The 23,550-nt window shown below is 34.5% G+C and overlaps 1 protein-coding gene across 2 annotated transcripts; it reads left to right on the forward strand.

Annotated features, from left to right (window-relative positions):
* Positions 1–870: 870 nt before the first annotated feature.
* LOC132635272 (eyes absent homolog) lies at positions 871–11,575 on the forward strand. 2 transcript variants are annotated; one of them, XM_060351594.1, is made up of 6 exons: positions 871–1,009; positions 2,081–2,342; positions 2,460–2,627; positions 4,412–4,505; positions 10,502–10,696; positions 11,177–11,575. In XM_060351594.1, exons 2-6 carry the CDS (start codon positions 2,154–2,156, stop codon positions 11,452–11,454), a joined length of 924 nt encoding a protein of 307 aa, XP_060207577.1. In that variant the 5' UTR covers positions 871–1,009; positions 2,081–2,153; the 3' UTR covers positions 11,455–11,575. The 2 variants fall into 2 exon arrangements, with proteins under 2 accessions (XP_060207577.1, XP_060207578.1); XM_060351595.1 differs by lacking the exon at positions 871–1,009 and adding an exon at positions 1,042–1,094.
* The last annotated feature ends 11,975 nt before the right edge of the window (positions 11,576–23,550 follow it).

Raw genomic sequence — 23,550 nt, forward strand, 5'->3', positions numbered from 1 at the left:
GTGATGTGTTGGATTCTGAAAATCTATTTAATTTTGGATTGGGAGTAGTTTTATTTTTGCCTTCTAAATATCATCGTTTTGGAACCAAAAGGAAAACTGTGAGTGAGAATGATTTTGTTTTTCATCGTTAAAAGCAAAAAATTGATAAAAGATAATATAAATGTTGATCCAAGGGAGGTGCCACTTCATCCCCTCCTTACCTTGCTTTATATATGAACTTATATTATACAAATTACAGCCACATTAGAATTTACATATGCTCTACAATAAAAGAGTTTACACGTAATCAATGACTGCATTGAGCATTGGAGGAGATCCAATCCCGTATATTATATGTATATTTTAGTACAACTACCCCTCACCACCACCTGCTTATTTTATCCTTTACCATAGTTTTATTAATATATATATATATAAACTAGTTTGTACTATACAGTATCATACAGTCAAACCAAATAATAACAATGTCATTAAACCACAACAAGCGATACAGTCTATCCAAACATTATATTCATTAGTACAGTACAATATAATACAGTACGATATTGTACATTATGAAACCATGGGTAACGATCATCCAAACAGAGTGTAAGGGAACAAAGAATTAATCAAGGGGCTGCAATCTAAACCATTAATTGTGTATGCTGACACTTGGCGTTAATCAATCACTGCATCGAGCAATACTGGGGGTTTTGCTACTGACCAATCCCATAATATACATACCTACCCACAACATATATATTGATAGTTTATATTTATATTTCGGTCATGTTGGTAAACTAGTTGACCGAATTCTAGTAACTTCCCAAAGATTGAAGGCTCGGCCCATCAACCCCAACAATATCTTGGACTGGCCCAAGAAGAGTCGAACTGGACCTTTAAGATTGTTGTCTGCTTCTTCCAACTTTGTAGTATGTACGATACTCCATTATTATAGGCATTAACGAAAATTGTCTGAACTAATTGAAGTTTGGAATGCCTCTAATAATTTTATAGCTACTATTCTTAGGTGCTCTATATCTTCCCATTTACTTTTATTGTTTTTTTTTCCGCTTTATGGTCCTTCATTTTTGGAAGATTCATCATAATTACCTGTTAAGATATATCATGGGTTTTCTTTTTAATTCAGTTCTTTGTACAAGTTTATGATAAATTTTGAATAATTTGTTTCAGTAAAGGCTTATAGATCTCCAGAACTAATATCCCTTTTAGCTGTTTCTTTTTCTGTTGTTCCTTGATTTATACCTGGAATTTGTTTTCAACTTTATTAGACATAATAAATGGTGAATGAAGTCATAAAATTACCTCATCATTGTTTACCTGCACTATAAAAAGAAAGAAAAAAGAAGAAAAATAGAGAATGATTGATTTTGACACTGTTGTACGTGTGAATGTGTTCATTCGATGTGCCTGTATATATATATATATATGTATATGTATTGTTGAAAAATTTGATAGATGACTGTGGATGACCTCGAATAGAGTCATGTAAACAGCTTGTACATATTTTTGACACTGGCTTTGTGTTTAATAATGAAGTATTTGACTGATCAAACGAAAGATAAAGGATGTTAAAGAAGGTTAATACCAAAATCTTGAAAGAATTTATGATTTACTTTTGCGTATCATTTTGTGTGCCCAAAAATGATAGAGAAGAGCACCTGGGTACACTGGCAAGGGTGGCTCAGTTGGTTGAGCATGGGGCTTTCATAATGAAGGTCTCAGATGAGATTTGCCTTCTGGGTCGAGCTCGTCTTACGGGGCTTGCCTAGTGCGGGTTATCTCTCTTGTGTGATTTGTGAGCTATTGCACAGGAGCTGGGTTTACCCTGTGCGCACCCGAAGGGTAGCGGCTGCGGGTTCTCATGTCATAAAAAAAAAAAAAAAAGAGCACCTGGGTACTTTTATGGATTTTTCAGTTCTTTAAGCCAAAATGTGAATATTGGGGTTTAAGCAAATTTTGGGCTTCTTATTCTCTATGTTATGTTGTTTCTTGCTATACAATGCACCTTTTTGCCACTTTCGTACATTTGTATTTCATATATTACGTAGAATCTGAAATGTAATTTGTCATTCATTAGGGTACGCATACAATTGTTTCACCTGTCCTCGGGACATTTGTTAAATTTCACCCCTGGTTTCTGCTGGAATTAAATGGATCAGAAGATGAACGTATATATTTGGGACATGGATGAAACCCTCATATTGCTAAAGTCTTTAATAAATGGCACATACGCTGAGGCGTTTGATGGATCCAAGAATGTACAGACCGGTGTAGAAATTGGGAAGATGTGGGAGAATCATATTCTTCAGATATGTGATGACCACTTTTTCTACGAGCAGGTAAGTTAATCTTGTTATAATATATTTGAATAGGGTGCTGAATACACAGTCTTTATGAGTCCGGCTGATCATGGGCATTGAGTTTGTTCAACTCTGTTATGTTATATGGATTTTCAGGTTGAAAATTGCAATATGCCATATCTGGATGTCATGAAACAATATGATGATGGTCGAGATCTCATTGATTATGACTTCATTAAAGACGGCTTTGGTCCGCCATCTGATGATCTTAACAAAAGGAAATTAGCGTACCGTCATCGGGCTGTAGCGCATAAGTACAAAAAGGTACTACTTTGGGATTTTAATGTTAAAAATCTATTTCCTGTATCACCTATGACCAATAGAGAGGTTTTCCTTTCAGATTTTTATGGATGAACTGGTTCGTTGCGGAATGGTGCCAGAGTATGTAAAATAGAAAAATCTACTCTGTTCAGTACTTTGTAGTGAAGATGATTGTTGTTCCACTCTGATGAAACCAACTCGATAAGTAAACCATAATATCACACTTTTTACTAGATATTTTGTTAGTTGATGTGGTTCTCTATTTTTTTCTAACGTTCTATGTTTGTTTCATAACTAGGATACTTGATAAATAGGGTGACTACTTATAAACTGACTTGGATTTTTCCTAGTTTTGGCTAAACAAGAATGCTCATAATTTTGGTGTGTAAAAATCGCATTCAAGAAAGTTCTGCATCTAGATCATATGGTATCATTTATCCCTTGCATTCCCTGAGGGATATGTGACCCATCTACAAAATAGCAACTCAAATTAATGTTCTCTCCTTCTCAAATTAAATATTCTCATTTCTACCGACCGATTGTTCTAAAAAGACATGGCATTTGCCTCTAATTAACATTATACCATATCAACAACTTTATAGATCTTAATAAAGGCGAGTCTTCCTAGAACGATTGATAGTACTAATTAGAGGACTTACATATGACTCCATCAGTCATAATCTTTTTGGCACTTTTTTCTTTTTGTCTGTCGCAAAAACATTAACACTTCTATATATAGAATTCAGAAACTCCCTAATATTTAAATTCGCATTGTGTCCTTCTAGGAGTTCACATTATTTGTTGTAGACTAAGAAGGGTAATATTGGTATTTCAGAGACTGAATATAGCCAAGTAGATGCAATAAGAAGAACGAAAACCAAAAGTCAAGGTACATAGCCGTTTTCCAAAAATAGGGAAGTATAAATACGGGTTGTAAGACGAGAAAATCAACTGATCCACGTACAAGGATATTTTACTCAATTCCCTTTATACTATTTAAAAAGCGGAATCAAATTCAACTCCACCGTTGTGTAAGACTAACATAATTATCTATGTTCCATGCTTTGGTCCAAGCTTGAGTAAGACTTCTATTTGGTGATCCACAACTATCTCTTACTTTAAATAGACAACATTCTTGGTATCCCCTCTGATGCAGCATGTAACCTTCATATTGCAAACTCTAGTGTGATCTCTCTTCTTCATTAGATCTATTCTTGCGCTAAGCATTAATTTAACTTTTCTCTCCGTTTATAGGATAGGGGAACTCCTATAATGGAATTTCCATATGTGATACCCTTAACTGATACTAGTCTAACTAAGAGGCATATGCTAGGCCAGCCAGCTTCCTTATCCTTTTTCTTGGGATTTGAAAAGAATTTCTCTTCAATCAAAGCACAGTAATTGTTGTCATGCGGCTCAAGTGTCATAAATACCCAGAGCAACGAGGTCGGAGGGAAATACACCTGCCAAGGTCCTTCCACTAGCTTATGTTTTGGAAGTCCTAATTTTTTTCTTTAATTGTCTCTAGTCGCATGGTACCAAATAAATTAGAATGGATGGAGTTACAATATTTACTGGCTCAGTTGTATTTAGTATTGAGATGAAGCTTTTAAAGGCTGTATATGATCTCTATTTTTGTTGGGGGTCATTAACTACATACTGGGGTAGACTTGGTGTATTTGCTACAAAATTGTGCTTATGTTTGAATGTTTTGAGTAATTTGAGTTCAATTAGTAGTTTTTAACATAATATAGCTATAACAACCTTGATTTACCATTTTGTTGTAGGGGTTGCATAGTATTCTTGACCAAGACATGATTAAATCGTGGAGCGAGCTTTATGACGTCACTGATAGTTATACTGATATGTGGTTCTCGGCTGGTAGGTTACTTTAGATTCTATCACCATAGTGAATTATCTTGCAGTATGGATTTCAATTTTGTGCACTGGGAGTTGCAACGATAGAATGCCACTAATGTGAACTTGCCTAGGACATAGTTCTTTTGCTATGTTTATGTATTTCAAAGTCACATGTATTTATAAAACTTCTTAAGTTTTATTTCTACACCAAAGAAGTCAATTAGCGACTAAAGGGTGAAATGCAGGTCTAGTCAATTTACAATCTCTTCCTCTCCTTTTATAGATATGAATTATCGAAAAAAGTAGTTTAATCTAATGCAGTGAGATAAAACAATGCACCATCTGAACTTCCCTTTGACACAACAACACAAGGGAAAATGGGGTTGCTTTCCACATTCTAACAGACAGTGTTTTGGACAGCGCTCATTGACCTAGAAAAGGCCTACGATAAAGTGCCAAAAGAGGTTCTATGGAGATGCTTGGAGGCTAAAGGTGTACCTGTGGTGTACATTAGAGCGATAAAGGACATGTATGATGGAGCTAAGACCAGGGTAAGGATGGTAGGAGGAGACTCGGAGCACTTCCCTGTTCTGATGGGGTTGCATCAGGGATCAGCTCTTAGCCCGTTTCTATTCGCCTTGGTGATGGATGAATTGACGCGACAAATACAAGGTGAGGTGCCTTGGTGTATGTTGTTCGCGGATGACATAGTCTTGATTGACGAGACTCGCAACGGAGTTAACGATAAACTGGAGGGCTGGAGATAAACGTTGGAGTCTAAAGGATTTAAATTGAGTAGGACCAAGACGGAATACTTGGAGTGCAGGTTCAGTGGCGTACCGCGTGAGGCTGACGAGGAAGTGAGGCTTGGTACCCAGGCCTTTCAAAAGAAAGGAAGTTTCAAGTATCTTGGGTCTATTATACAGGGAGATGGGGATATCGACGACGATGTTTCACATCGTATTGATGCAGGGTGGATGAAATGGAGGCTCGCCTCCGGAGTGCTGTGTGATAAGAAAGTGCCACCAAAACTTAAAGGCAAGTTCTACAAAGTGGTGGTTAGACCAACTTTATTGTACGGGGCGGAGTGTTGGCCAGTCAAGAACTTTCACGTTCAGAAGATGAAAGTCGCGGAAATGCGAATGCTGCGGTGGATGTGTGGGTACACTAGGAGGGATAGAATTAGGAATGAAGATATCCGGGACAAGGTGGGAGTGGCATCGGTGGAGGACAAGATGCGGGAAGCGAGGCTGAGATGGTTTGGGCATGTGAAGAGGAGAGACACAGATGCTCCAGTGCGGAGGTGTGAGAGGTTGGCTATGGACGGTTTCAGGATAGGTAAAGGGAGGCCGAAGAAGTATTGGGGAGAGGTGATTAGACAGGATATGACACAGTTTCAGCTCACCGAGGACATGACCTTAGATAGGAGGTTGTGGAGGACTCAGATTAGGATAGAAGGCTAGGTGGCTTATCCTTTCACCATAGTAGTTGTAGTTTTGCTCATTCGTTTATTGTCATTTGATTTCTGCATTTGATTGCTGCTTATATTTGTTGGGCCGTTGTACTTTGATTATCTTATTTATCTATAGTAGTTAATGCTCCTTTCTTTCCGGACTGTTCTACCATGACTTTCTCGCTTTTGTTATTCCTTATTTTCATATTGTTTTCGATATGCTTGGCCCTATCTGACCTTTTGTCTAGTTTTCCTCTCTTGAGCCGAGGGTCTTTTGGAAACAACCGCCCTACCTTTCAAGGTGGGGGTTAGGTCTGCGTACACTCTACCCTCCCCAGACCCCACATGGTGGGATTATATTGGGCTTGTTGTTGTTGTTGTTGTTGTAGTGTTTTGGACAGCGCGCGGCGACAAAAAGCGACAAGGGCCTGCCTCGCCTTAAGGCGCGGCGAGGCGCTCGCCTTTTTGAAGTGTGGCGCCAATAAATACCAAAAAATTAAAATATTTAATTGCATATGTAAATAATCAAAATCTCACTAGCAATAACATATTAGCAAATATTTCAATTCAAAAATTAAAAGTAGATAGTAGATACTAACAGTCTAGAACTTAAATGAGTCAATGACTCAGTAATTCATAAGTGATAAGACAAGCAACACTAAAATTCAAGCAATAGTGCAATACTAAAAGTCTATTCAAATTCAAGATCTTCAAGATTTCCAAATTCTTGATATCCAAGATTCTCAACATTATATTGCTCCTCATCTTCTTCCTCCTCGGGCTCGGTCTCGGACTCCAAGTTTTCATCAATTAAGCCCCGAGACCGACTTGAGCTTGTAGTAGTAGCTACTCCTTTGCCCTTGTTATGTGACCTTGAACTTGAAGAACCGCCCCTAAAACCATAGATATTCTCCTCAACTCCAGACGCCCTAGAAACAGTACCCCAATCAAGATCACATCCTTCATATACTAGTTCATCTTCTTCATTTTCGGGGTATCCAATTAACCATTCATTTGCTTCATCAATATTATCCAACAGAATTGGATCAACGGTATCGCCAACATCATAACGACGCCTCAATGTTCTATTGTACTTAATGTACACTAGATTGTTGAGACACGATAGTTCAAGCCTATTCCTCTTTTTGGTATGAATCTGCGCATAAGTTGTAGAAACTAATTAGTAGATACTAATAATAATGTATATAGAAATTAGAATATAATAAATCTTCTTCTCACATGTTCAAACACGCTCCAATTTCTCTCGCATCCGGACGCGCTACAAGTTAAACTTAATACTCTTATGGCAAGCTGTTGCAAGTTTGGAGTATGATTAGTTGATTACCAAATACCGACCACCATTCAGCTATAAAAAAAATAAAAAAATTAAAGGTTTAATAATTATAAATAAGTCAAATAACTTAAGTAAAGCCATAAAAATAACTAAATCAACCCACTTACAAGGGGATGTTTTGTCTCTGTTTCTTATAGCCTGAGGCTTACCAAAAGTCCCCATTGCATGTTTATACACATGAAGCTCTTTGATTAGAGCATCTTGTGTTGCATTAGGGACCATCTTAGCAACACAATCAAGGTAACCGTCCCACACTTCTGTTGATAAAGTCTCATTTTGATAATTAGTGTAAAACATTCCCGGGTTCAAAACATGGCCTGCTGCATGCAAAGGTCTATGAAGTTGGTCCGACCACCGCCAATCAATGATTTCGAAAACTTTCTCATATTGCTTCCGATCGCCATGAAAACCCTTTTCAATAGCTTCTTTGGCTCTATCCATTGCTTCATAAATATAGCCCATTGATGGTTTTTTTTTTCCATGCACCAAGCGAAGCGCTACTATCAAAGGAGAACCAACTTTAAGTGCCCTAACAACATCATTCCAAAAAGATGTAGAAGTAAGATGTGTGACAACTTATTTTCCCAAAAGTTCCTTTGCAAATCTACTTTCTGTCCATTCGGTTGAGAAGATCATAGTTCTCAAGTTTTTCTTTTGCATGTAAAGAGCTTGCAAAACTAAGAAGGCCGTTGCAAATCTTGTCTTAGCCGGTTTCACCAAATTTCTTTGGTTTGTATATCTTCTCATCATGTTCAACAACAATGGCCTCATTGCTATGTAAGAATGTATCTTAATGGCCTTCTGAAAAACTGTAAAAGGAATATTTTAGTAGCTAAATAATAAGTAATAAGCATATAGTATAAGCTATAAAGAAAGTTAGAGCTATTTTTTTTCACCTGAAGCATACGGGTTTGTTTTGAAGATGTCACCAAACATCAAATTGATACAATGGGCAGCACATGGAGTCCAATAAATGTGCGGGTACACACCCATCATCATGTCACCGGCTTTAACATTCTCGCTAGCATTATCGGTAACAACTTGTATAACATTTTCCGGTCCAACTTGCTTAATAGTCTTCTCAAACAAGTTGAACATCTTGGTGGAATTCGTAGATTCATCACTAGCATCGACTGACCCAAGAAACACACTACCTAATGGAGAATTGACCAAAATATTGATGATAATTTTTCCATTTCGTGCTGTCCACTTGTCCATCATAATTGAACACCCAAACTCTGTCCATTTCAATTTATGTTCCTCAATAATCTCATCTATCTTGTCCACCTCTTTTTTTAGATGAGTAACTCTAATTTCGTGATAGGTAGGAGGTTTCATTCCTACGCCATATTGTCCTATGGCCTCAATGTATTTATCAAAACTTTTGTGATTTACGCAATTAAAAGGGAGCCCTGCATCATATACCCATACTGCAAAAGCACTTACAGCGCGATCTCTTAGCAACTTCTTGGATGCATCAGACGCTGCCGTGCTACTGCTTCCCTTCCCCTTTGATGTTTGCGGGTAATAAAGATTCATGGGACCTTTCACATTGGCAGTCCGTGCCGTGGATGATGCATTGGATGACATTTTTTGAGTTTTTGAGGGAGGAGGCATCATTTCATCATCTTCATCGGAGAGATTAATCAAGGATGCTTGGTGCAACATTTGAGTTTTTAACAACTGTTTACTTTCAACATACTTTTTTACTTCTTCCCTAATTTCAGGTGGACAAACTGTACATTTTTTTACATTTTTGTAACCACCAATCAAATGTTGTTTGTGTCGAGTAATTCCACCATTGAAAGTGCCTCGGCAAAAGTTACATATAACTGAATCTTTTGTTGGGCCTTTGGTACCATAATTCCAACCTATGTCTTTTTTGCTAGTGTCCGACGATTCCATTGAATTTGAACCTACTGTTTATAACTGTATAACATAAGTTAAACAATTATTGAACAGAAAAAACAGGAGCAAAACAACCACTGCCTCACTGGTGCAGTTGAGGAAAAAAAAAAACAGAGGAGAAAAAAACAGGGGGGGGGGGGGGGGGGGGGGGGAACAGAAAAAGAAGAAGAGAATAGAAGAAGGAAAAAAAATGCAGAGGTGGCCAGAAATAGAGCAGTCGTCGCCGGAAAAAAAGAAGAAGAAAGAAGAAGAACAGAAGAAGAAGCAGAAGTCGAAAATACAGGAGGAAGAAAGAAGAAGAACTGAAGGAGAAGAGAGGAGGCAAAAAAAACCCTAGCTGCTGTTTTTCTTTTGAAAATAAGTTTCATTTAAGTCCTCCACTTCTTTTAATTGCTTTTTTTTTTAAAAAAAGGACTGTCGCCTCGCCATAACTGGGTGCCTCGCCTTGGCGCCATTAGCGCCTTTTGAAGGTGAGCTCGCCACAGCCATAAAAGGCAGTACAGCCTCGCCTCGCCACGCCACGCCTCTCGCCTTTCACAACACTGCTAACAGCATGTACCAAACTTTGTATTCTTCAAGGCTGGAAGAGCACCTCGAAATGATCAAACAAGTTCGGATTATTAACTATCTACCTCAACGCAACTGAGACTTCCCAGGATACTGTCTATCCTTTTTGCCCCATATGTGAAATGATCTAAAGTCTATCTTATTTCTTCTAGGTTTTATTCAGTAATGTTAGATTCATGCATCACGATCCGCGTGCGAGAGAAGTCAAAGGGATTCTAAACTCCGAGTTCTCTAGAAATCACAAATCTTAACCTATTTCCAATAGTATGAATTCGCAAAAACCTGCCCTTTATGTTCAGTTTGGATAACTCTAAGAGTCCTATGCTTTTTCTTTATCTTCTCTTTCTTTTAAATTATACTGCTATTTTTCTCTACTTTTCCATGCACCTCTTTGTTGTCGTGGTAGGGATGATATTGGTACAGATAAGAGGATAGATATATATTAAAGGGCAGTTGTGCATTCTGATATTCTATATAAGAGTTAAGAACAAACACAAATGAGAACTATAAAAGTTGTCGAAACACTATGTGCTAGTCACCAACTTAGAAGTGAATGCCCGAGTTTAAAATTCCAAATTAACTTCCTCTCCTCACCTTATTTCTCAGAGCAGCTCCCTTCTTTTTGCAAATTGCATTAACGTCATTTTTCATCAGCCAAATCTTTCTTTTGCCTCTTTTTTTGCCAATTGCTCCCTTTTTTTTCTTTCTTGCTTTAATGCTCCCCTTCCAATGCAGCTAGGGCTTGTTTGGAACAGTGTGCAGTTGGAAATCGAGATTTGGCCTCCTCTGTGGGCTCAACTGTTGCTACCAATGATGCAGGAGATACTAAATTCCAACATGTGAATATCTTGGTGACTTCCGGATCATTGATACCTAGCTTAGTTAAATGCTTGCTCTTTCGCCTGGGTGATTTATTCCGTAGCGAAAATGGTTAGTTTCTTTCTTCATTCTGATAGTTATTGACCTTCCTGACAGTCCTATTTTAGAATCTTGATTGAGGTATCTTTTTTTTTTTTCCATTATATTTAACCTTTCATCATTTGTGGCCTAAACGAAGTTAGAAACCTTGGTTGAATTTTATGACATAGAAATCACATGAATTTGGAAATGTATCACTAATGTCTGCAGCTCATGTTTTTGTATTCTGTACTTGGTAATATCTCCCTTTAGAATAAGCGTGGAGGGACAGTCCCTTTATCCCTGACTTTCGAAGTTGAAATAGCAGATTCTGTCACAAAAATTAAGAAAAAATCTCTTTAGGAACTGGATACATATATGTTTTAATTAATTATGCCTACGATCTAAGTCCCTGACAGTGAATAGTCTTCCCTTCCCACATTTATCAATTATAATAATGCAACATGCAATTTCTGGGTGAATTCTCTTAACATATATCTGTCATCATTTCAGTTTACAGCTCATGGGAAGTGGGCAAGCTCCAGTGCTTCTCATGGATAAAGGAGCGGTTCAATGGGCCGAACGTGCAATTTTGTGTTATTGGGGATGGATGGGAAGAATGTGAAGCAGCAGAAAGTATGAAATGGCCATTTGTTAAAATTGACCCACGGCCTAGCAGTTTTCATCGGTTTCCAGGCTTAACACCAAAGGATCTGGGCCACTACTTCTCTGTTGTGTATGGTGATTCTGATGAAAAAGATAATGATAAACTAGCTCCTTCTGGCAATTGATCATGTAAATATGTAGCTTACTGAGAAACTTCAGTTCATGTATCAATAGCTTTTTCACCAACAAGATAGTCTGGCATAAAAGGTTGAAGGTTATTAAAAAATTTTCATTTTCATGATAGAATTCCTCTTAAGTTATGCTCTTTGCCCAGTGAGGTTTGTCTGTATAGTGAACTTCTCAATGAGTCCTTGCTTAGTCTGTTCTGTTATAGCCACTCTATAGGCGCTCAATGGCTCAAGTGAGATTTTTCTCCCTTTCACGTATATATACGCGCGCGTGTGTACATACGCCCAGCTGTTTAAATAAAAAAAATAGCTGGTGGATGCATATGTATAATTCATGTGTAATTTATGTATACCGGCTAAGATGGGCTGGGGGTGCAAGCTTTCAGTGAGGTTGTCAACTTTGAATTCTTCTGGATTAGGCTCTTGGGCCTGTGAAGCTTAGACTCTTAGTCCGTATAGTGAACTTCTCTAAATAAATGTTGGGTCATTCGCACAAATGGCCTTGTTCGGGGGTTGTCTTAAATTTTTATCCCTCAAATTGTTGGTCTTTGGCACTTTAAGTGGCTGAAAATACCCTTGAGATTATGGGTTTGAACCCTAGTAGAGTATAAAAAAAAATCGCAAGGCAGAATTTTGTAGCAAATTAGGCTTATTCGGGCAAACGCTAGGCCTCCCTAGCAGAGTAAAAAAAAAATAAAATACTTGTAAGACAAGTTATGCTTTAAGCCATAGTTTATCTATAAAAGTAATGCCTTAAGGCATAAGGGTCAAAAACACACTTTAAGTATCACATTTTTTTGTGTTTCCTAGCTGAACTATCAGGTGTGAGAATTTCCTATCTAAACTATCACTAACTAGTTTATGAAACAAACCTCAACTATTAGTTGTTCACTTTTGCTACCTGATAGTAGAGGTAGAAAAAGTGAACATTTGATAGTTGAGATGTGTTTGCAAACTAGTTGGTGATAGTTTAGGTAGGAAACTATCACACCTGATAGTTCAGGTAGGAAACACAAAAATAAGTGATACTTGAGGGTTGTTTTTTTTATCCTTATCTCTAGTTTCTATATGAAAGTTCTCCTTGTCCGGCATAACTTAGAACTATAGAGCTTATGCCTTATAAGGCCTAACTTGAAGCTGCAACATAACTAAGTTAGGCCTTATAAGTCCTAACTTTCGCAAAACCTTGCTTTGCGATTTTTTATTTACTGAGTCGGGGTTCGAACCCAGAATCTCAGGGTATTTTCGGTTACTTTTTTAATCGAAGGACAAAAATTAAAGACCAGCGCATTTGAAGGGAAATCCGCGCAAAAAAAAAATGTAAATGTTTGTTAATGTAGAAAGCCCAAAAATGTTTATGCAGTACAAATATCTATTTATCTTATACATCATTGAGGGGTCATCTGGTACGATGGATAAGGAAAAATAGTCCTAGGATAAGAATTTAGTATCACCATATCTCTTGTTTGGTCGCGAATCCTGGGATAAATTATTCCAGGATTAAAAATAGTACTGGGATAAGTTATCCCTAGGAGAGGGTGAAATAACAATCCTATGACTAATTATCCCAGAATAAAATAATGAAAATGAAAAAATAGCTCTGAGGAAAAAGAAGCAGGGAGAGAGAAATATAGGTCTGGGGAATGATTTAACGATTAATCTCACGAAGGTTTATGAGTTTGTACGCTGTTTGTATAAAAAAATAGACGGAGATCAAATTTGATAAGTTTTTGGATAGTTAAAGGACTAAAACCGGTAAGTATATAGTTAAGGAACCATTTTAGACCTACTCCCATAGATAAGGGACTATTTATGGCCTTTTCTCTGCATATTACTTTTAATACAACAAACCAAACAAGCAATAAGAAATTATATTAGGATAACAAATACCAACATAAATAATTCAAATATAACTAATCCCAGCATAACTAATTCCGTCATAACTTGTCTTCAAACCAAACGACCCCTGACAGCGTTGGAAGGTTGCAAATACTAACAAGTTTTCAGGGATGCAGAAACAAGAATCGATGTAAAATCACTCGCTTTCAATGAAGTAATACATGGATATAAGTTTAAAAAGTAGTCATTTTCTAATGTATGATTCGTGAAATTAACCCAATTGACTCGCCTATTGTCCACAGCAAGTGGCACACTGCAAATAGAGCTTAGTTATGATTTTGGATTGATCTCTTAATCCATAATCTTTTATTGTTAATTAATAAAAGATATTTCATCCAGTTCTAAAATATTAGTCATTTTGGCAAACTAGTTTATTTAAAATATTTGACATGTTAAGAAAAAAAAAAGTCAGTTATTACTTTTTGTTGTGCAAATCTATTTTTACTGCTCTACTTTGTGGAGTCTACCTCAGTTCACTTTTACTTTTGTATTCATCCATTCTTAACTAAATGTCCGGAGTTCAAGCTTCTAGAATGAAGTCACTTTTGATAGAAAAATGTTTTATCTCTCTCAACGTGGGGGAGTTACCGATGGAAATTCAAATTAGTCAGCCTCAAAACAAGTACCCGACAACAGAGTGGGAATAAAAAGAATTCATGGACGTCTAGCCTACTGAAATAATTAGAGACATGATAAATTTGCATGTGGCATATGCAGCCACAACCTACCCTACCAATAATGTTTCATCATCTAGTAATCTAAGTCCTCAGATACATTATACTTTCTTTTCACGCAATGAATAGTGTGGTTGAGCCACAAAATAAATTAATGCAAGAGGGTAGCTCACACATTGTAATGTCAGTACTGAGTATCCGATATAAAAGGACAGTAGGATAAGGGTACATGGCTACCTAGTTCTTATTATCTATCTGCTTAACATCGTTATAAATCTTATGCCTATTCAATGAATTATAATTAAAACTTATTCTATATCCTAAGTAGTGGTTGCTGTTTGTGAACAATCAGATACCCCCTAACAACCCACCCATCTCCCCCTCCCCCCCAAACAAATTTTTGTTGAAGATATATCGAGGAACGATATAAAGAGTGATTAATTTGGAGTACAAGGGTCAATATCTAAATCCTTATATGTATTCAAGATTGACTCTCAGTCTAATTTCTGGGATGGTCATCCAAGTTTAGAGAATTTCCTATAAAAATCATTTTTGTATCATTTAGGACAATAAAATTACTCAAGTATTACTATTTTTCCTAAAAAGTACTTTAACACCTCAAAAGCCCCCTTCTCTCCTAGTTGGCATGACACGTCACTAAAGCCCTATCTTTTTTAATAATAGACCTATTTAACTCATCAAACTCATTTAACCAAATTCATATTTTATACCTAAACAAATATGACCTAGTTAAAAAGCGGGAAAGGAATCAAATCATACATTCTATTAAGCCACTGCTCAATTCTAAGATTTTTTTTAAAATCTCGATTCAAATATATTATCTTTTAATTTAAATTAAAATTCAAGTAATTTAGTCTTTCTATTCAAATACATGTTTTTTTTAAATAGCATTTTTTCCCCATGTTAAGCTATATATTCGTTCCACATTAAAATAGAGTTGTGCAGATAACACAAAGATTACATCCGTATAAGTTTAACTTTTAAAAGATCTAATTGAATCATATATTTTATAAAATAAAGTTAATGTAAATTTTTCCTCCGTATTTTTAGTTATTTATCTTTATATATGTAGTGTGTAATTTTTGGCATTTTCATTTCTATACCATCGAGGTCTTTTTATTTCTCATACAAAAGGTATATAATTTTCATTACTATAATACTTATTTTAAAATATTATATTGTATTCTTATTATTTATTTGAAATATTATATTATTAGTCTTATATGAAATATAATGTATTCTTAATTTATTCCAGGTTATGATATAGTTATTCCAACTAATCATGTTAATATCTAGCAATATATTAAACTAAAGCCCTAAAGTAACTCGCATTCAAATTTTTTTTATATTCTAATTTTAATTTTTAAAACTTATCTACAGATTTAAAAATTTCATCTTTTAATTCTAATTCATTTAGATTGCATGCTTAGTTTGTTCCTTTGCCGAATTTTAACCGGGCCATGTTTGATTGAGATATAAAATATGAATTTGATTAAATGAGTTTGATGAGTTAAATATGTCGATTATTAAAAAATATGGGTCTCTAATGACATGGCATGCCAACTAGGAAAGAAGAAGATTTTTGAGGTGTTTAGGTACTTTTTGAGGAAAATAATGATACTTGAGTGACTTTATTGTCCTAAATGAAACAAAAGTGATTTTTATAGAAAATTCTCTAAACTTGGGTGACCACCCAAGGAATTAACTCCAATCTTTTACAGTAAATTTTACGTATTTAGAGACAATAACACGTATTAAATCATAAAAACTTATATTTAATTAAGAACGGGGCAATTTCTGATTTTTAGTCTCTTAAATATCGGCAAATCTTGAATTTAGTCCTTAAAATACCTCACTAAGCATGTTTAACATTCAATTATTTGAAATGTGCATTTTTTTTTTATCCTTTTTCCTATGAATTTTTACAAATTTTATGAACTTTTGACCTTCTCATCATTTAGTTACCCCAGATTTTATATTAAGTTTGTAATGACATTCATGTTTGAGGGAGATACAATTTAACAAAAAGTCTAATTAAGTATTACATATTTTTCTATATAAAGGGATAAAAAACACACGTTAGAATTAATTGAGGATTAAATGTGCCTAATCATATAACATAACTAGAATCAGAATTTATCTATAATTGAGGTATGGAAATCGTTATTATTCCTTAAGAATATCTTTAGCGTGTTTTGTCACAACTAGAGATATTTGACTTCCAAATTAGTAGTAGTAATAATAATGTTGTATAAAATGAGACTATGGAAATTGGGAAGTATTTATTTGTGATTAAGATTTTTAGACTTACAAATTAAGAGTCCAATTTTCCCGCAGAAAGATAAGAAATCTCATCTTATTGATGATGATAATGATATTTAATTTAATGTTACCTTGTTGATATACGGCCCTACACTTGGACACAATTATATATCTTTTCCAATTAATTGTTGTGAAGGTAATGACAATTGACATGCCTAAATATTAATCAAATCTTGTTTTGGGGTTTTGCTAAAAGCTCTTTGCTTTTCTTCAAATGGGTTGATTTTTTGTCAGTGTTTGGTTCAAAGAGTTAAGTCAAGAGCCTAATTGTAGATAAAGAAAAGTTTGTAGTTTTTCGATTTTTGATTTCCTTCTACTTTTTCATTTAATTAATTTCTATCACTAAAATAATGTGTCTCTTTCTATGACAATAAACTGAAGGTGACAAGTCGTAAGTAGAGTAACCCCTGATAAGTATGTCTGCTTTGTAGAGATTGCAGAAATATATTATGAGTGCCTCAACCATAGACATGCCTTTCAGAATTTTGGCAATACTATACAAGTGAAGTGTTGTCTAGAAAAGATTGTGAACGTGTATAGATGTTGTGTTGTTTTTTCAATATAAATAAATATATAAAATAACGTTTTTAATAAACACCAACAGTTTTTCTCAAAAAGTTTCCCGAACATACTAGAGTTGGAACATCTACATATTACAGAGGAAGTAACTTCTAGATGATTGTTAAATATTTAGAGATATTCTATAATTATAAAATATGTACTTTTCTTTTAATTTCGGATCTACATTAGTTGAAAATGATATTTTTTTAAATTACGATCTAAATTACTAATAAAATATTACTTTTCTTTTAATTTAGGATCAATAAGGAAAATGTCGTATCGTCCTTATTTTATTCCCATTAATTATCTATAAATAGTGATACTCTTCTATTTTTTTTTTCAATGCAATGAGTATTATCATTCGTTCTCTATTTGATTTTCTCTCTGGTTTCTCTATTTCTAACAATGATCATTGAAGAAGCATGTACTGGAGTTGATGCGTTTTTCTATTAGTATGGCAACATGAAAGATTTTCTTTAGAACCACAAGCATTCGAGTTCAATATCTAGAAGTTTTACCAAAAAGTGGATTCATTATTTTAACTCAGTAACTATGTATAGAGTTATTTTTAATTTTATTTTTTTAATTCATAGAGATAGGAGAAGGGAAAATGGGGAAAGAGGATTACAAAGAGATTTCGAATAGTCAACCAATTGAACTACTAAATTCATAAGTAACTATATACAGAGTACTACTGCACTCATACTCTTTTGTGATGGTGATATGCACTTATGACTCCTTTATTAGTAATAAATATATAATGATTGGAGATTTGTACATGTAAATATCTTGGTTAAAGATTGCTACGTACGTAGACATATTTTAACCCTAGGTCTAGGGGCGTATAAAAGAAACCGATAAACCGCACAAAATTGATAATTCGAACCAAATTGAGAAAAAAAAATCAACTAGTGATTTGGTTTTAAAAAGAAAAACCCGATCATTCTTGATTTGGTTTAGTTTGGTTTTAACTAAAAAAAATCAAACCGAATCAAACCAACCCGACATTACATGTATAAAATTTCAAAAATATTTTATACATAAAAATATTTATTTATAATGTAATTTATAAATATTTCTTAAGCCTTTTCATATTTTTTTGTCTTTTAACATATTATTTCAGGCTTGGAATTTGAATTTGAATGGTCCAATAGGTTTTATAGCCCATAGATATTAGTAACTCAAATAAAACCCAACAAAAATTAAATCAATAGTAATGCTAACAAAAGAAATTCAATTCTAACACTAGATATGATAATAATGTTGGATATCTATTATATTCTTTAGTTTTATATTGTTTATACGATGAAAATAGATAACTTAAATTTATTTTTTTTCTTTAATATTTAGCCATGTAATTGATATTTATTACCCGTACTTGTTTTAGCATGACTTAGTACTTTTAGATTATGATCATTTTATTTTATTTTATGCGATTTCATTACATTTTTTGTTCAATATTTTAGTACAACGTCATCTCTCATCTCACATTTTATGTTATTTTCTTAAAAATATCTTAATTAGATAGTCGTATTTTAATAGGACTAAAAAAATATTGAAGTACAAGTAATATATTCTGTATGAAGACTTTACAAAAAAAACTTGAAAAACCCGAGGAACCCGAAAAATCGAGAAAATTCGAGGTTGAAAAATCCGACTTTTGTTGGCTTGGTTTGGTTTATAGATTTAAAAACCCAATATAATTGGTTTGGTTTGATATTTGAAAATCCGAATCAACCCGATCCATGTACACCCCTACCCAGGACAGTTAGTTTTAAGAGGGTTTTGGTTGTTACTACATATAAGAACCTGAAAACAGCAAAACTTCCAACATTGTCTAATCTGGCCTTTATAGAAATTACCCGTTTCACTCGTTCAAATAACCCAAAGAAAAATCTCTTGGACTAGCCCTGACTCGGTTAAAGCCGAACAAAGAGAAAATGTGACTTTTCTAGAAGTGGGATAAGAATATCCAAATGGAAATTAGGATCTAAAAATAAATACAAACAAAGAAGGTCCAAAAAAGTACAAAGAAAAAGTAAGGGGTGGTCCCTTTGCTTTTCAATCTGTGCTTATCTATCAATCCAAAGTAATGGGTTTCTCTTGGGCGTCGGAAAAACGTTAGATTGCCCATGCCTTACGATGAAAATCGATAAATCGCATCAAATTGGCAAATCGAATCAAATTGGAAAAAAAACTCGAGTAGTGATTTGTTTGATTTGGCGTTGGATAAAAAAATCTGATCATAATAGGTTTGGTTTGGTTTTAACTAAAAAAAAGTCAAACCGAGACCAAACCGATCCGGTTATATATACAATTTATAAATATTTTTATACATATATAATTTATAAATACGTGTATAACTTTATCACTTTTAAGCATTGATTAGTCAGCTTCGTTCGTGATGCAATCCGTTTAAGAATTGGTACCACATCCGATTGTATAATTAATTCTTTTTTGGCAATTAAAAGAGACTTTTTCATTACAAATAGCTACTGTTGACCAATGTCAAAACACTAATATGGCAGAACAGCGTAGCAGTGATCAAAACTAGCCTTTATCACATCAAAACAACTCAAACAATAAACAAAACTAGTAGACTAAGGGTAGAAAATCAGCTCATCCAATTTTTTTGTGAGTGTTGTCCGCTGGGAACCTCTGACAAACACCTCTTGTATGATCCTCCTTGTAAGTATTTGTGGTGTATAATTAATTCTTAATGCTAAGTTTGAGTTATAATCTTTTTATTCATTTAGCAATAGGCTTTTTAAGTAAATGTTTAAAAGCTAACTAAAACTCATTTTACGGAACAATATTGAAGTTGTTTGTTACTACATTCTGTTTGATTGTTATAGTTATACATCACATGTTCTATACTTATTTGATTCAATTGTTATGAATTTTTTATTTAATGAGTCAATGAATTCACCACACATTTTTCATTTTACATATTTAGAAATAGAAGGGTAAGATGCTTATATTTAGTCAAGCAAATGCTATTATAAGATGCTTCGTATTGAACCAAAAAAAAAAATCGAAAAAACCCGACTAACCCGAAAAATCCGAGAAAAATTAAGAGTGAAAAACCCGACTTTTGTTGGTTTGGTTTGGTTTATCGATTTAAAACCCGATACAATTGGTTTGGTTTGGTATTTGAAAAATTCGAACCAACCTGGTCCATGTACACCCCTAGGGGTGGGCATTCGGTTCTTCGGTTCGGTTTTATCGAATTTCGGTTCGTCTATTTCGGTTTCGGTTTTTTGAAGATGGACACCGAACACCGAACCAAACTAGTTCGGTTCGGTTCTTTCGGTTTCGGTTTTTTGAAGTTTGGTTCGGTTCGGTTTCGATTTTTTCAATTCGATTTTTTTGATATGATATTAGAAGTGATTCCATTTACACTAATTCATATTCTCAAAAGCAACAAAACATAAAACTGACAAATTAAAATCAAAATCAAACAAACAGGATACACAAGAATAGAAAACCATAACAATAATATGTGATTACTAAGTGTTATATACATACAGTAAGAATAATTAAGAAAACATATAAAGGACATACATTAATCCTAAAGACACATCCTAGTCACATTTCTTTGTTAAAGATATTTGATTTTCTCAATTGAAGTGGAAAATTAGGGATACAAAAGCAAAAGAGGGCTTGTTACAATTGAGTTTTTTTGGGCTTAAACTTAATGGGCGTGGACTATTTTAATTTTTTTGGGTAATGTATTAAATTTCGGTTTAAATTTCGGTTCTTCGGTTCGGTTTCGTCAAAGTTCGGGTTCGGCTATTTCGGTTTCGGTTTTTTAAAGGTGGACACCGAACACCGAACCAAACTAGTTCGGTTCAGTTTCAGTTTCTTGAAATTCGATTCGGTTTGATTTTTCAATTTTCGATATTTATGCCCAGCCCTATACACCCCTACCATGCCTATAGGCTATAATCCTTTTTTTAGTTACTATTTTGCATTGAAAACTCACTGGTCGATTAGTTTGGACCTATGTTAAATAATTAAAGGAGATAAATCACTTCTTATCAAAAAGTTCTTCATTTTCAAAACTCTAAACTGAAATATTGAGGAATTTCAATCATATATGTAAATAAGTTTTATATTGCCTATACCCCATAGTCTTCAGTCTTTACACTTCATGGACTTCTCATTGCTACAGAGTAAGTGTTGTCATTTTCCTTGTCTTCCTTCTTTCCATTTTCCCTACCTTTACTTCTCCTATTTCTCCACAAACTTCAATTTGTCGGTATGTTTCTATATGCATGTCGATAACAAAGCAAGTCTAGTGTTAGAATCTTCTATTTTGCTCCACAACAGTACTTCTAATGTCCATTTTTGTCTCTTTATTTTTTGTCATTCCGTGTCCGATATTTTTTGGGTCGGACTAATTTAAATTTGCCTTTAAAGATCTTATTTGGTTTTGGGGTAAAGCGCTTCCTGAAAAGACAATTTTTATTCTCAAAACTCGAATCCAAAATCTCTAGTTAATGATGAAGTTTACGTGCCACCCCCACCACATCCTTAATGGTCCATTTTTATCTTCAACAACACATCCCCAATCTCCCCACTTTCCCCACAAAACACCCCCCCCCCCTCCCCCCGCAACCGGGATTTGAGTAAGATTTTTTTTTTTTTTTTAACTTAACGTCACCATTATGGTGAGAGCCTGAGGGGTTTGACTTGTACCTCAACCTGTATATTAATAACCAAAAAATAACTACATGTTGAATTGAAACAACAAATCTATCCAATTTCTGATATCTAGTCTGAATGGCACAAAACAGGATGAGTTCGATCGTCAATTGGGTTGAGTACGACCCTAACCAATGCCTAAATTACTTAATAAGTTTGATCATGAATTCTATGACGTTTTTAAGATTTCATCACTCAACCTTACACTTTTTAATTAATTCATTTACGTCTAATTTGGCATATTGCATGTACTTTATCTAGGCTTTGCCTTCAATAGCAACCATTGTTTTGGAATTTGTAGGAACTTAGACATCATTTACGTAAGCAGACAAACTTTAATCTAAACACTGCACCTTAAAATGCTAACTTATCTCTTAATGAAAAATTACAACGGTCATATTTAGAAGTTGGCCCACAAAAAGTTCAGCATTTTTTCATAGATGGAGGATGTTGAAGAATATTTTAATGGAACTTCTGGACTGCTGATGTTCGTAAATGGATGCACTATAATGTTTCTATTACGAAGCTTTTCATATTTCTTTATTATATTGTATAACATATGCTTCTCCAATTTTTTACTATATTTAATTCTATCCACGAAATACTTGTTCTCCTAGACAATTATTTTAAAGAAAACGTTTCTAAAAAAGCAACCTTCTGATTTTTTAGATCGGCTAGATTCGGTAATGTGGGCCACATTCTCTTGTTGTTATCAGTGAAGAAAATGACTAATAAACTCCCATACCTTTCTTTTGCGTGTGGGGGGTGCAGTGGGGCGTGGGGGGGGGGGGGGGAGCATACACATCTTTTTTTATTTTTTATTTTTATAGAAACAACCAAACTCAACTTTTGTGATGTAATTACACGTCGGTATTTTGAGAAGAAAATATTTTTTCTTTTTTCTATAGACAGCATTCTATAATTAGAAGAAAAGAATATGAAGATACATGATGTTTTAACTGAAATTTCGAATTTTCTGAGTCCTATTCCCTATCATGCGTATCCAAACATCAAATACGTCGTCAAAATTCATTAAATGCTACTAACACATTATGGCTGCAAATTTCTTTAGTTATATTCGAGTGTATCCAATTTAACTGTTTGTGTGGCCTAGACTTAAAGGGCTCTTCTTTTTAGTTGTAATTCTAATAAAGAATATGGGGAAGTAAAAGGAAATAAAGAGAGAGAAAGAAAAGACTTGGGATTAGCTATGTCAACTACCTAGAGTTTTGTCTTCTTTATGGCTAAGCATTAGCAAAAATCCTCTTACACACTTCTATATCACTCATGAAATTGTGACTTTCACATGTAGATGAAATGTTTCTACATCATGCAGTTACCCTACCCTTCTCTCAAAATATCTTTCTCTATGCTAATCTTATACTTTATCCATTAGCATTAAATTTAGTATAACCACTGTTTGACAGGCAGATCGAGTGAGTGGAAGGGTAAGCCTGGTTTTTATGTTTCTAGTTGTCCATTCAACAGATATGATTCGATAAAGCTGAATCTTGGCTAAGATGTTTGATATACGGTCTTCTCCTGTCCATACAAGTAGTGACTAACCTACAAATCGTTACTATTTCTATAATAGCATAGTTATATTACTACTAATTTTTACATACAGGTAGTGTCTCACCAAAGTTCGCGGACCTCAAATATTCCACCAGGTATCTGCTATCGCCTTTTGCTCTCTGCTGAATTTGAACATTGATCCTGATTTTCATCCCACTTCATTAACCGTTAGACTAAAAGTGCACCATAGAGGGAAACAACTCCTTTATATACTACTCCCTTCGGATAAAAAAAAAAAAAAAAAGTTCACTTAGCCATTTACACACCCCTTTAAAAATTACTCACTCCAAGAAAAAAAATATGTAAATTGACTAAACTACCCCTAATTAAATAG

Source organism: Lycium barbarum, chromosome 4 (assembly GCF_019175385.1).
Source record: "Lycium barbarum isolate Lr01 chromosome 4, ASM1917538v2, whole genome shotgun sequence".
Lineage (NCBI taxonomy): Eukaryota > Viridiplantae > Streptophyta > Magnoliopsida > Solanales > Solanaceae > Lycium > Lycium barbarum.

What these genes read in the sequence shown, in the direction of transcription:
- LOC132635272 (XM_060351594.1), top strand. Translation starts at nt 2,154, where the DNA reads ATGGATCAGAAGATGAACGTATATATTTGGGACATGGATGAAACCCTC. An exon ending in ACCACTTTTTCTACGAGCAG is followed by an intron (nt 2,343 to 2,459) that starts GTAAGTTAATCT and finishes ATGGATTTTCAG; the next exon opens with GTTGAAAATTGCAATATGCC. An exon ending in TGATATGTGGTTCTCGGCTG is followed by an intron (nt 4,506 to 10,501) that starts GTAGGTTACTTT and finishes CTTCCAATGCAG; the next exon opens with CTAGGGCTTGTTTGGAACAG.